The 15,297-nt window shown below is 46.7% G+C and overlaps 1 protein-coding gene across 1 annotated transcript in view; it reads right to left on the bottom strand.

The window, feature by feature from the left end:
* MGAT5 (alpha-1,6-mannosylglycoprotein 6-beta-N-acetylglucosaminyltransferase) overlaps positions 1–15,297 on the bottom strand; it is a 387,153-nt gene that overhangs the window by 225,393 nt on the left and 146,463 nt on the right. The window contains exon 3 of the mRNA XM_043488382.1: positions 13,142–13,524. Coding sequence (XP_043344317.1) covers positions 13,142–13,382 — 241 coding nt within the window. The 5' untranslated portion in view covers positions 13,383–13,524. The remainder of the gene's footprint in view (positions 1–13,141; positions 13,525–15,297) is intronic.

Here is a 15,297-nt window from a genome sequence, read left to right as displayed (position 1 = left end):
CCAGGTGTGAAATTCAGTGACTTTCAGCCTAGTGATTAAGGGCTTAGACTCTAACCACTTCCTAGGTTTGAGTCCTCATTCTCCACTTCTGTACCCTTATTTGTAAGAGTGAAAAGAATAAGCCTACCTCTTTGGAGTTATAATGAGGACGTAATGAGTTAATATTTGTAAAATGTTTTGAACACTGCCTGGCACATAATAAGTGCTACATAACTGTCTGTTACATAGGTAAGTTAAAAAAAATAAAACCTTTGGAAAACGCTCTCATCCTTCCTAGAGCAATCTCTCCCCGAGTGATGCAAAGCTTTATCGTTTTATCCAAAGGGTCATGAGATCACGCTCCTCGGGGGCTGCAGCCCAACAACCAGTGTGACTCACAGCCTGCCCCTGACACATCATTAGCTGGCACAGACAGCAGGAGTTGGCCAGCAGCTCTGGTCTTCCACCGACTCTGAAGCACTGCCTGCCTCTCCAGAGCTCTGAAGATTGCCAGAGGCTAGCCACACAGATGGGGGCCGTGCTGCCGCTCAGAGGTGGCTGCGCTCACTGTAAAGAAACCACTCCTCAGATAAATGGTATCCATCTCCCTTCCCCACCCCCACCCCTAAACTCAACCTCTCTGCCCAGAGCATGAACTGTCAGCCAAGGCATCCTCGTGTAAAAAGGGCATTTAACTCTTACCAGCAATTGCAGTTAGCCAGACACAGAGGCCCGATCTGCTAGTCTGGCTTTACTCAGGATTCTCAGTTTCTACTGACCCTTTGGCCAGATAACTCTTTGCCTGCCAGGAGGGTGGGGAGCAGGAGGCAGGAGACTATCCTGTACTATAAGGTGTCCGCAGCATCCCTGGACTCTCGCCACTAAACAAGAGTAGCATCCTCCTGTGTGAACCAGAAATGTCTTCAGACATTGCCAATGTCCCTTCTGGGGAGCACAACTGCACTCCATTTGAGAACCACTGAATTAAGCACATGCTCCCAACACTTGTCTTCCGCACTGCCCTTCTGCGGAGCTATCAAGATAGAACTTGGACAGAAGGGTGATGGGAGAAAGAACGAAGAGTGAAAAGAGAGTCACTAAACTTGCATTATGTATGACGTCCATGTGGCACTACTACAAATAGGATGGAAAGTACATGAGGAAAGGTGGGTGCTGACACAAGCCCACGCTTCAGGTCTCTCAAGAGCTGGTAACCCCTTTCAGCCTTTTGCCCTTCGGTTAAAAGGCAACAGGACTCCTGGAGAGAGCCTCCCAATCCACAGCTTTTGGTGATAGTTATTGGTGGCACACACACCCTGGCTACAACACACAGTTGTCACATCGGCATTAAGAAGACATTCTTCCTCAATTCTTAAAACACAATCCATTAGTAAAAGTGACTTACTACCTCTTGTTGATCCCACCTACACAGTTGCACCCTGTGTGACTCTATGAGATGGTATAAAGGAATTCACGATGATGAGAATGCTGATGTTCACCATCACCACTCCACTCCAACACTGCTGCTGCTGTTATCACTACACCGATGCAACTGCTGCTGTTCCTCCACCAGCACCAGCAACACCATTTCTTGAATCCCATGTGTTAGTCCTGGGCTAAGCATTTTAGATGGATTGATTCATTTAGTCCCACCAAGACAATATGAGAAACATGTTGCCATTCCCATCTCTATCATACAGATGAGTAAACCGCAGTATCTAGAGGTTAACTAATTTGTCCCACGTGACTGCAGATCTGGGGTCCAAACCCAGGCAACCTGGTTCCAGACCCAACAGTTCTTACCCACCACGCTTTACTGCTTCTTAAGGAACCTTATGGACCTGACCGCCAGCAAGCATCTCTGACTTGCTGCTTCTGAACACACTTAGTGTGGATTAAGTCCTGGGCTTCGGCCGTGTGTCCCTGTTAAATCATACCCCAACCTCCCTCAAGACTCACTGATGGGGCGGTTCTGCGAGCAACTCCAACACTTAAACATAATGAAGAACTGGTTTTTCTGTATCTTCTCCCTTCAATTCCATGAATTGAATACAAGGCTATTAAAAACCTTGGCCTCTCTAGACACTTTACCTGGGTAGGCAGGTTTTCTCTCCCAATGTGGAAAAAAAGAAAAAAGTTCATTTTCAATTCAAGCAGCTATTTGAGTCACTATTTCGAGGCACTCCAACACAAGATAAAAGATACTTGTGTCAATAAAAGACACAAGGGCAAAGATGATCCCAAGTTCATCTCTGAGTCCTTACAAACTGGTATGGTGCCTGGCACAGTGATCAGTAAGTGTGTGTTACCCAAGTGCAAACGTGAATGAATGAACCAACAAGGAAATGAACTACAGTCTTCCCACAAATAAGGCTGAATAAACGATACCTTTCTGGGTGATGTAATTGTTTCTCACCTTTGTATTTCACAGCTAAATCTGCAAGAACTGTTAAAGAGTTTTATTGCAATTTTAAACTTAATACAGAATATTTTTGTATGCATTCTTAGTCTTAATGTTAACCCATACATTTGATAAGACTGAACACTCAAGACTAATTTCATATAGTTTAATAAAGAAATGAAAATATTCTTCCAAATTCCAGTGTAATATCTTCACATTTATCATTGTGTTTTATAGTTATTACAGCCATAAACTGTATCCTCAGCAGGATTACAATTTCCAATTACTAACAGACTTTTAAAATTTTGTTTGTGCTTCAAAGCCTCAGTAATAAAAATTTAATCCCAACATTACTATTGCAATTCTGTGTTCTGAAAACTTATTGAACATGATAAAGATGAGATCAAAGTACGTGAAAACATTTTAAATGTCCCGCTGGAGAAAGAAAGCTTTGGTTTCTATCAGGCCAGGAGTTCTTTGATAAAGGATGAGATCAACAAAATCTCAGAACAGGTGCCCTGGCAGCTCTGTAAGTTTTCATTTCTGGAAAGCCATGACAGTAATGCTGAGAGAGGCCGGAAGAGGCTTTCATATCCTTGAGCAGAACAGTCAAGGATTTATCACTGCCAGCTATATCTTTCCTCATAGCTGGGGTCCAAGGAGATGGAAACTCAAGAAAGGGGGTCCTGCTGGTAGAAAAAGATCTATCAGTTATAGGTCTATTGGCTAAAGCTGTGAGACTGGGTGATAAACCCTGACTGCCCAGATCAGCAAGTCAGCTAAGGAAGGCTGTGCTGACCCCACCCCGTCCCCCTGCGACATGCTTCCCAAACAGGGGTTCTCCAGCCTGCAGTCCATCAGGTTCAGTTGTGGAGTCAGAGGTACCAGGTCCCATCCTCAAGCCACTCCATTGGAACCTTCACAACCCACACGTCAAGGATTCTTGGGCCCAGCCACAATTGAGAACTACATTTAAGGTGCAGCTGCCACGACTCACTGGCACAGAACCAACTGTGCAATGAGCAAGGACTTATATCAGAACTGCCAGAAATCATTTACATCTGGGCTTGCTCCTAACGCAAATCCCTTTCTACCATGGCCACCCTTCAAGGGCAGAGCTCGAACCAGAGGACCCCAAAGCAGATTCATTCACTGCTCTGGAGAAGCCAGCAAAAGACAGGGTGATAATCAGAAAGGAAGGTGCTAATGAAAAATGAATTAACCCCAACCTCCCATTCCCACTGACTGCCAGGAATGTCAAGTTTCATCAGTTACATGTTTGAAAATTAATTTGAAAGTGACCTTTCCACAGAAAGATAATACAGTTAGAGCAATGACCAAAATACAGTCCATTCATTATGTACAAGGACATTTGAAGCAGTGTTAGGTATAAAAGAGAACAGTGTTATTTATTACAGAGAAGCTGTGGACACTACCCAAACACCAGCAAAAAGGTTACATTATAGGATGTCCAACTATTCCTAAAATGGAATAAATCACTAGATTGGAGCCCGGGGAGGGCAGAGAGCAGGTCTGTTCTGTCATCTCTGTTTATTGCCACAAGCTATTGACCCCAAGAACTCAATAAACATTTATTGAATGAAACGTTTGGATGAAAAAGGAAAAGTGTATGGCCATTAAAAAGATCTAATGGATGAGGAAATACAACAAAGATGAGTTTTTAAAGCTCTATATAAAATATTACAATTTTAAAAAATAAGCATACATATATCTATCTGCATTTAAATAAAGGACTAGAGAGAAATCAAATTTATCTGGGTTTGGGGGCAAGGAGTATTTTCTTTCTTATTCTTTATTTGTAAAAATGCGATGATGGACTTGGGACTATCTCTGCCCTTGTGTGTTTTATGGAACAGTATCTTTTATCTTGTGTTGAACAGCTTTGAAATAGTGACTCACATGGCTGCTGGAACTGAAAATGAATTTTTTTTTCCTTTCACAATTGAAGAAAAGAGAAGCTGACCCAGGAAAAGTGCCTGGAGGGTCCCAGGTTTTCGTCAGCTCATGTTCCAGATGCTCTGGATTTTCTATCAATGTTCATATCACTCTAACTATCACAAAGGTATGAAATGCTATCTGGAAATGCAGTCAGAACCATGTATTCTACCTCGGAACTTCAAAACACTGGCCACAGGTACCCTGACACCCCCCACTCTTCCGAGAAGCATCTTGGTCACTGACCGAGCTCCATCTCATCTGACTTCTTCAAGCCATTCAGAGGACAACTCACCCACATCTAAACTCACCAATGCGCCCTTCACCCTGCAGTTGTCACAGGTCACAAAGGGAACAATTACCACACAGTGAAGATCAGCTTCAGAGGCTCAGCATCACTGACTACCTGCTCTCCTGGGTTAGCTGTAGGCAATTAAGCTGTGACTTGAACTTGCACCTACAAGTGAACGCTATTCCTGTGCTGTGGGGAGGGTCATGAGGATTTCAAGGAATTGGAGGCAGCGCAATCTGAGACAGGATCGTATCTAGGCCTGTGGACGGTACTTAGTGCTTTACGGAATCTGTAACGCAGGATGGAGTTCTTGGGCTGCTCTCTCCCTTTTCCTAACACTTTGCCAGCTGCATGGAAAAGGACTCAAGCAACTTAGCAACTGGTATAGAAAAGTCCACAGGCTCTGAAAGGTCAAGTCCACTGTTACCCAAAGTCCCCAATGACCCCAGGGCATCTTCCTTGTCCGGAAAGAGGAGCCACAGCATAGCTCCTCCCCACTCACCATCCACCCCCAGAAACTGCTCCAAAGGTGCCCACTTCATAGACAAAGCGAGACAGGCTGCACGGGTCCATCCCACACCCATTAGAGAAACACTTATCTTCGAATAGGAAGACAATGACAATCACACATTCTGTTTCTAAGATGCCCAAGTCACTTGGTGGCACTAACACACCTTTAAAAAGGGACCCAGGGCAGAGCCAAACTCTCCATAGAGTCCAGAGCAATGGGTCTCAACCCTGGAGTGGAGCCCAGCATCTGTGTTGTCACAGCAGCCCGGGGATCCTGGTGGGCACGCCTTGCCAGTCTTGTTTAGGAGGGAGTGGCAAGCCTGCTTCCTCCACACCACCGTTTAATTCCTCTCTTGTCTGGTTGGGTCCTATCGTCTGTAAACCCTAAGAACAGCCGCATAAACAAGCTCCTGAAGCCCCATATTCAAGTGAATAAACAACGTCAGGGCTACATGGACAATTCTCGTTGGCTCGTAGCTACTGCAGGTCTGTGCAGGCCAGAGTGAGCAATGACTCATAACAAATACACGTTACTAATCTAAGTGCTTTGATACGCTTGGTCGAATGCAATCTTTACAGCATGCCTATGAGGCCAGTGATATTTTATCAGCTGTTTCTTAAAAGAGGAGGCAGGTTTTTAAAACATCAGTGACATGCCCAAGGTCACACATCTAGTAAAGAATCCTTCCACAAGCCACAAATAAACACATTCCCAATGCCTTCCAGAATACACAACAGTTCCCATGCCCAGATCCTGCATAACAGCTACTTGGAGGCGCCTGGATACCCAGTCCATAGGGAATCTCTTCTCATTTCCTGTCTCACTGAAAACATGACTGAGTCACTGGGATTTTCAAATTAGCCTCAGCTGGAGCTGTACTGCAGAGAGTCAGGGTGGAGGGGCCACTGCAGCTATTCACCCGTGGTCCCACTATGTGCTAGGCAGGTGCAGAGGCCCCAGAATACTGTGGGGAACAAAAGACATGAAACTCCCTGCTTCTGGGAGCTTACGATCTAAGTGGGGAGAGAGGTGATAATAAACAAAGACATGTCAGTGTCATGACAGGTGGTTTAAGTGCCATGAAGAACAAGAAGGAAGCAGGGGTGGGGCTCTGCTTCTGAAAGGGCCTGGAAGGAGAGGCGTGAGCTATCTCTGCGGAGGAAAGGCACACAGGTGGAGGGAAGAGCAATCGCTGAGGTTCAGAGGCAGGAAGATGCACGGCCACCACCCAACAGCTGGTCCTGGAAGACGGCTGCGCCACGAGGCAGCAGGAGTGGGGTGGACAGCTCTTCAGGGTGGCCGGGAGCTCTGTCCGAGCAGTTCTGACCGAAAGAGCCCAGGGACACAGCTGGAAACGGGGGAAGCTACGGCCCCCCAGGGAAGGTGAAGGACCTACAGTTCAGGGCGGGATCTGAGTCTGAGGCCAATCCCTTCAACACCTGTGCTCCCTTCTCCAGCCAGGACTAGAAGCAGTGGTGTGGTGTGAAGAAAGGGCTTGAGGACAAAGGGGAAACAAGCAAGAGTCTCCAGTTCCTCCCAGAGATCCAGATTCTGATTACAGAGCTGTCCCAAACACACCCAAGGTCCTCCTCAGACATCCGGACTGGGCGGGCATGCCCATGAACTTGGCCTGGCTCAGACGGGCATGCTGCACGGGCCAGGCCTCTACCACAGGCTCCCTGGAAAAGCCCCAAGCCCCAGAGAGGCCTGTTTTCAGGTTCCAAGCTTTTAAAGCAGAGCCCTTTCTTGAATCATACCAGCCATATCACTGTAGGGTAACCAGGGCCTCCTCAGACAACCAAATGGCCCATCTCTCTCCTTTTTTTTTTAGCCCCCATCTGATTCACTCCAAGAAGAATGTATTTCCCTCAAGTGCAGAGAATTTCTGCCTGGGCGAAGGTAGTTTTTCCACTTTACCCAGCCCTCCAAAAAATGTCCCTTGATCAAATTTGGAGGAACAGAGGCAAAAAGAAAAAATTAAAAAAAAAAACAAAAAACAAATCTTCACAGGCCTAGTCAATGAAATCCAAGTTCGTTCTTTTTTTTTTTCCTTCTTCTAACACTAAATGGTGTTAGTCTTGGAAATGGACATCCCCAGGCCAACGAGGGCCACAGAAGCCCAAAGCTGCTTCCACTCCACCACCCACTGGCCAGCAGCCAAAACCCCACCCTAGTTCTCCAGCTCCACGTCCCCAAGGAAACAAAAAGAACTCCCTTCCTCCTTACCTCCCTGCCCTGCTGTGGAAATGACTGTGGACAAGAAGGCAGGGGCAAGACAGGCTGAGCTCTACAGAAGGGCACCCGCCCATCACATCCCCACCACTCCCATCACACCGCGACCACAGCCTGCAAAGCCGCAGCACCCATGCCCTCTGCCTGCTTCTCCCCCATCAGCACCAGCCAAGCTACCCTGTGCTCACTTTCTCCTCGCTGCAGTGGCCTCTGCTCTGCCCTGGGCGTGCACACGAGGCTTTGCTGCTGCTGTTGTTCAGTAGCTAAGTCGTGCCTGCCTCTTTGCGACCCCATGGACTGCAGCACGCCAGGCTTCCCTGTCTTTCACTATCTCCCAGAGTTTGCCCAAGGCCTTAGGACCTGGCACACATCATGCTTCTTGCCTGGCCTGATCTGCCTCCATCTCCCACCTCCCACCCCACCCAGTAGAGCTCCTCGGCATCCTTTGGGCTAAAAGACACCTCCCAGAAGAAGCCTTCTTTGACCTTCTCCTCCAAAGTATCAACAGCTCCACAAGTACTTTAAAAAAAAAAAATCCCACTGTACTCATTTTTCTTCCTGGAATTTACTGTTATCTGTCATTCTCTTGTTTATTGCTTCTCCCTCCAAGTAAGTATAACCTCTGCGAGGGCAGGAACCCTGACGATGTTTTCCCAGCTGTGCTTGGGACGAAGCTTCGACGGCGTTGACAGATCCCGGCCCACAGCACAGACATGGTCGAGAGTGGCAGGCTGGAAGGGCAGCAGCCAATCTAGGGGACAGTCTAGACCCAAGGAGCACAGAGAACCGGGAGACAGGAGGTTAGGCACAGCATGTATACACAACCTGGAGGCCAAGAGGAAGCAGGCAGCACGGAAACAGGATATTGGTGGGGGGCTGGCCGAGAAGCTGGGGCTCTCGACTGCTTCAGCCTGAGCTGGTGACCTATCCAGGTCAGAGCATCCCCGTGCACAGAGAATCAAGTGAGAAGAGTCATGGTTGATAAGGTGAGGATGGACCCCTTGGCTGGGGAGAGGTGTGTCTCATCAGCCCAGGTTTCTATTATTTTGAGAACAGGATGGACCATGCCTGGCCTATTAAAAAAGAGCTGATCACTGAGCATCAGAATTTGGGTCAAGCCATTGGAGACAGACATCAGTTCATCTCAGAACAAGCCCAGCACCGACTAGAGCGAATGACACCATTTGTGATGCAATTCCCAAGAAATCACGGACAGGCAGGGCCCTGCCACATGGGCCTGGGAGTCACGCTGGAGGCTGAGCTGTGGCTGGCACTGGCTTTACACACTCCTCTCCACAGTGACAGAGAGGCACTCGGAAATGCCCTCCACACCCCAGGGATGAATGCTCCAACTGTTCCACACAGGCTGCCAGGGACCTCTTCCAGGCACTGCTCCTGAATGACCAAATCCCAAAAGAAAGTCAGAAATCTCTTTTCGTTATCACCAGACCAGGGTTGGGGGAGGAGGAGACGGCATTTGAAGGTTCTTCTACTGTTGTCTGAGGATTAGTCAAATGAACAACCAACTGCAATCCTGTTGGAGACGGACAAACCTTTTTGGCAAAGGACCAGAGAATAAACATCTTAGGCTTTTGTACCTTCTGCAGCAGCTACTCAGCTTTGCAACTATCACACCACACAGCCACAGACAATACACAACAATGGGATGCTGGGTTCCAAATCCTTCCAAAGCCATATGAAAACAAGAAGATCTGGCCCAAGGCCATGGGAGTCCTGGGAAATTGTTGACACAAGGAGGGATATGATCAGATGAGCATTTCAGAATGAACTATGGCGCTTCCTGAAAGATAGAGTCAGCACACTTTAGATGTTATGTGAAACAAATCCTGGTATTGTCACGTTTGTCTGTTATTAGTTGCTATAAACAAATGACAGTGTGTGGATTTCAGTCAAAGTTTATTTACACAAGACAGGCAGAGTTCCAGATGTGACCCACAGGTCATAGTGTGCTGAATACTTCTGCTCCAGCATCTCAAGTCAGAAATGTTAATAAGTCAGTAATAATCTAAAGTCATCTACAGACTGCCTGTGTGCTCAGCTGCGTCCAACTCTTTGTGACCCCCTGGACTGTAGCCTGCCAGGCTCCTCTGTCCATGGAAACTTCCAGGCAAGAATACTGCAGTGGGTTACCATTTCCTACTCCAGGGGATTTTCCTGACCCAGGGATTAAACCCACATCTCTTGTGTCTCCTGCTTTGGCAGGCAGATTCTTTACCACTAGTGACACCTAGGAAGCCCCCAAATCATCTACTACAGTTCTTCAAACACCTGCTGCAGCTACTGAAGATAAATTATAACATATTTAGAGCCTCTGATTATACCAATATGGGATGAGAGACGGAAGGGATTTTTTTTTTTTTTTTTTTTGAGGGGGAGGTGGTCTATTAACTGGATTCATTCAAACCAGACACGGGTCCCAGCCACTGAGGGTCAGCTCTTCACTGTCCCAGAGCAGATGTCCAGGAGGTGCTCTGTGCATGGGCTGCCTTTGTGGCAGAGAAACACTGCAAACCAACGGCTCATGCATCCTCATGCCCACACCTCCAGCCCAGCTACACTGCTGAACATCCAGCAGTCTCCGTATCTCCATCCAACATATAACCTCACCCACCAGAGCTGCCCAGCTACCGACATGCCCACAACGGCTAGTGATGGATTCCAGGGGAAGCACATATCCTCCCAGTGGCTCTCCCGCTTCCCAGGACTGGGCCTGGATAATATCATTGGGCTCAATCCCAGTTGTTGGTGCCCAGAAATGAGAACCAGGAGAACCAAGTTGGCAAAATTTAAATAACAAAATTCAGTTATCTGCTTGAGGACTTCCATGAGAAGATGCTGCTAGATGAGTTTGTTGTTTTCAGTCTTTGTGCAGCGGTTCTCTAAGGTGGGGAGAGGGGAAATTTTGCCCCCCAAGCCTGGAGATATTTTTGAGGCTGGTGGATACACATACCAGAGATGCTGCTAAGCATCCTACAAGATACACCATGCACAGAATTATCCGGCTCCAAAGCAATAGTGCTGAGAAGAGAGCCTATGTCTTGGTAAGATTTCATCTCATGATGATCCCCAAACCTCAAGCACAAATGCACAGTCCAATTAAATTCTTGAAACTCAGCTCCAAGGACCACTTTGATTGGCAGGTTGAGTTGATTAGATGAAAGACAAAAACAGGCTAGACTTGCCGTTTGGTTGTTTCTCTGTTGTTTCTGAGGAACAGAATTATTCTGCTAAAATTCCTCTGTAAAGGGAGAAAGTGGAAATAAATTTCCGTAGTTTCTTTGTGCTCCAAAGTCTTATGATTATAAACATACAAGGTGGTTGATATTCTAACTAGGCTACTCTGAAGTTTTTGATAACTTTATAAAAAAAAAAATATACTGTCTCTGTGAGGCTGAAAAGCTAAGATCATTGCTCTTTAGTGTGGAGGAAACTCACGCTATGAGATGTTTAGCAGTACACAAGAAGTAAAACTGCTGCAAACAACTAGAAAGAAAAAACTATGCATTTGCCATTCAAGTGGTTTTTCCTTTCCATGATAAAGATTTGAGACAGACAGAGAAACAGGAGGAAATCACGACAGGACTAGACCCCTTTCTCGCCAAGTGTGTAATAAGGAATACACTGAACCAGAAACTGGAAAAGCAGCACCTGTTTCACTCGTGACATTTACTTGTAACACAATAGAAACACCAGTGGTGACAATTTGCTTTATATATCTTTTTCTGGTGGTTAACCTATAATATCGGGTATTAATACAGAAGATTCAAGTCAACATGCAATTTAAAATGCACCCTCCGAAAAACTACCTAGTTGTTTTTCAACATTAGCTCTCAAACTAGTCTCATTTTTTGATTCATCAGATCAAAGAAAGGTGACATTTAGACATATTAAAAAAAACAGTGCCAACAGACACTGCCAAATTCTGAAAGACTGGATTAAAAGCAGATTGTGTGATCATTCAAACAGTGGGCGCTGAAAAAGAAAGTCTACATTGTATGTGAGAAACAACCATTTCCACCTTACCAAAAAAAATTTTATATATATATATACATATATATATATATAATTATAAAGTAACCATATTTCTTGGATTTCTTTTAAAAAGAAAGAAAACGTATATGTACAATTGAGTAGGATTTCTGAGGTGGCTCAGTGGTACAGAACCCTCCTATGGATTCGATCCCTGAGTTGGGAAGATCCCCTGGAGAAGGAAATGGTAGCCCACTCCAGTATTCTTGCCTGGGAAATCCCATGGACAGAGGGGCCTGAAAGGCTACAGTCTTACAGGGTCTCAAAAGAGTTGGACATGACTCAATGACTAAATAACAACTCCTCTGTTTGAACTCAAAGTTCAACACCTGTTGCTACACATTTTCAGGAATCGTCATTTGAAAGCTAAAGTAGTCCATCAATGTTTCCCACCTCAACCAACCCCACCCTTGTATCTGATTTATATTATACCTCAGGTTCCAAACCTTGAGGCCACTAAAGTCTCCATTCAATGGCCAGAACTATCACTGCACGACTTCACAAAGGTCATCCACTGTGAACCAAGTCCACTCAAATATTCAGTGATCATGGGAGGGCTGCAACTTGGATTCTCCGAAACACAGTCTGATCCAAATTTCATTTGCAATTTTTGTTTTGTATGTGTGTGGTGGTTTAGTCGCTAAGTCATGTTTGACTCTTGCAACCCCATGGACTGTAGCCTGTCAGGCTCCTCTGTCCATGGGATTCCCCAGGGAAGAATACTGGAGTGGGTTGCCATTCCCTTCTCCAGAGGATCGTCCTGAGCCAGGAACCGAACCTGGTCTCCTGCATAGCCTATAGACAGATTCTTTACCGACTGAGCTACGAGGGAAGCCCCCATATTGTATTTGTGTATGCTTTGGTAAATATTTTGTGTCCATATATATTTGTGTGTGAGTGTGTGTGCATATACATATATACCAGAAAGATATACACTGAAATGTTAATTGTGGTTATTTCCCACAGTAGTAGATTTATATGTGATTTTCCTTAATCTTGTTTTTTTTTGGTTTGTCTACAGCTTCCAACTTTTCTATATTAAGCCTAAGTTTTGCCAAAAGAAAAATAATATTCCATATGCATATCTTTTCACTCAACCTCATTTCAAAAAGAATTTCGAGCACCTGACAAAAAAAGCAACGAGTACCAAAAGATCTCTTTCAAAGTGAGAGCAATCAGAGACAAGAAACGAGAGAGCCATAAATTGTGAGGAAGCCCAAGGTTAAAGCTACTGGTCAGCACGTAGGCTCTGACGACGTGCGTACTGGCCGGAGGGAGGCACACATTTGGCTCTCAGTTTTCTGGCAGGCCTAGAACATTCCTCCTCACCCTCCTTACCTCGTCCCTACCCGTCCTAATTAAGTTTTGTTTAGGGAACAATAATGAGACTATTTTTCTACATTCCCTGAACATCCTCCCAGATGAGATCATGCAATCCAGCCATGTGTCCAGTGAAGAGGAGCCAGCTGCAATACAACCAACAGAGCGCCGAGAGAGAAGCCCCGCTGCTCCGGGCACTACGCGTCAGTGTGTGTAAGAGGTCAGAGTCTCCCAAAGGGCACTGCTTTAACTTTCTCAAGGCATCCCTTTGTGAGCCATGTGTCGCCAGGAAGGGAGTGGCAAGGGGTAGACTCAATCCATGACCAAGTGTGAGAGCCTCTGGGGTCCCTCGGAGGCAAAGCAGAATTGGACGGAGGCGCCCCGGCAGTGCAGAACTTACCATAGGCCGTCATGACCCCCGCATAGGGTCCATCCACCACGTTCCTGTTTTCTTCGGCCAGTGCCTTGATGTACCTCTTGCTGAGGTCCAGGATCTGCTCCCGGAGCATGGAGCTGCTCTCGGGCTGAGTTCGCTGCTGGATGGTAAAATGCAAGAGCATCATACCCCAAATAAAGCCGAAAGTCACAAGGAAGAAGCCCAGCTTCTGAGAGGACAGCTTCCACGGAGTGAAGAAAGCCATTGCTTTCTGCCGACTTCACCTGCCCCAGACTCCTACAGCGCAGAGGGGAGACGCGAGCTCATGGTACTGGCTGGGTTTGCGGGCTTCCTCAACTCACTCTGGCTCCTGCATCAGCTGATTTCCTTGCCTTGCTTCCATCCTGCTGTGAAGAAGGGGGAAAATTAGCAGAGTCCTCGTGGCAAAACACGGTGAAATAAACCAGAGCCTTGTTTTCACTAACAGCTCTGAAAGGTGCACTTCCTTTTTTCTTCATCTGCTGGTAGCCTATCTTGTGTTATGATTTGGGATCTGTAAGCCGAGAGGGGAAATCTGGCCGGTCGACAGAAAGCTGTACAAACACGGAGGGGAGGAATGTGTGTCTGCGCGTGTTCACAGGTGTAGTAGCAGGGCTGTTCCAGTCTGGACCAAGTTCAAAACAGGAAATTTGTTTTGCAAGGTGGGGAGGAGATGGAAGGATATTTCACTGAATGTCAGCAAAAACCCAAGAGGAGGGTGAAGTCGTATCACCAGCAGGCACTTCTGTGCCTGTGAAACTTGAACTTACCAAGTCACGATTCTCTGCTCTGGCAAGGATGAGCGCCCGTAGCTGGAGAGGTGAGCCAGAAAGTGGATGCCCCCTAGGGGGTCATCAGACAAGGAAAGGAGCGAGCCCTCCTGCAACTGGTATTATTTGAGCATGGTCAGCTTTCAGTAGCAGTGTCTGGAGCCGAGCTGAAGGTCTCAGGGCCACCAGGTGGCCTCTCCCCAGACAGCGGCGCAGAGAGGCTGTGCAAGGGGCACCCGACTATCTTTTCGTGCCAGCTACACGAGTAAAAGCTGAACCGTACTTCTCACTTGCACACTTCAGCACAGGAAATGTGGGGCACATGACAGCCTGCGTTTTTGTGGTTCTCATTTTTACTCATACCACGGGGCAAAATGAGAGGTTACAAGGCATCCCCTCAATACCAATGCAGCCAGATGCTATCTCATATCAGCATAGGCTGCACTGTGGTCCTGAATCAAGCCTTCCCAACAAATGAGGCTGAAGCATGGGTTACAGATGCATTGCAATAGCACAGGTGGGCCCCCTTCTGAGAGTCCTGGACTCACAAACCAGCCGGCTCACCAATGGCACATTCTTTAGGCTCTGAAAGCAGAGGCTGAGCATCCCCTCCTTCGAGGGACCGACCCAGGATGTACTCTGAGTGTGCCTATGTTGCGGGTGAAAGGATTCCTCTTCCTGAGCAGCGTAAGAAGAAATGATAGTGGACCCTGGAGCAATCAGCTTTCAGGGTCAATGATGAACCAGATCTGTGCTGGTCTTCCTCTCTCTTTTCCTCGCCTGTCAACCGTCATCAGTAGCTGGTAATACCTCTACTGATACTGATAGTAAATGATACATAAATTCTAGTGATGTTCCAGGCACTGTGATAGATGCTTTTCATGCCTCAGCTCATTGAATTCTTAAAAGAGTCCTATACGGTAGGAACTATTAATGTTATGTCTGTTTTACAGATGAAAAAACAACAACACGGAGATTACCTTGACAAAGGTCAGTTGGCTACATGGCAGAGAAGAATCTATGGCCAGCCAGCCCAGGAGGCAGCAAACCAGGCCCTGCCTTCCCTAGACCATTCCTCTTCCCTGCCAATCTGTTTACGGCCAAGAATGGTCTGAACAGGCTTAAAGGGTTGTAAAAAGCAATGAAGAACATGTGACTGAAATCCTACCGTAGTTCGAAAGCCTAGAACATTCACTCTTGGCCCTTAACAGAAAAAGTTTACCAACTGCTGAATTCTAAGCCAGTGGCTCCCAGAGTGTGGTCCCCAACTCGGCAGCGGCAGGAGCATCCGTGAGAAAACCAAATTCTCAGGCCTCACTCCAGACCTACTGAATCAGCAACTGGAGGCGGCCAGCAAGTGGGAGGAGGGGT

The sequence above is a fragment of the Cervus canadensis genome, chromosome 15 (genome assembly GCF_019320065.1).
Source record: "Cervus canadensis isolate Bull #8, Minnesota chromosome 15, ASM1932006v1, whole genome shotgun sequence".
Lineage (NCBI taxonomy): Eukaryota > Metazoa > Chordata > Mammalia > Artiodactyla > Cervidae > Cervus > Cervus canadensis.
Note: the sequence above shows the minus strand (reverse complement) of the source record. Positions and strands in the feature narration are given on the sequence as shown.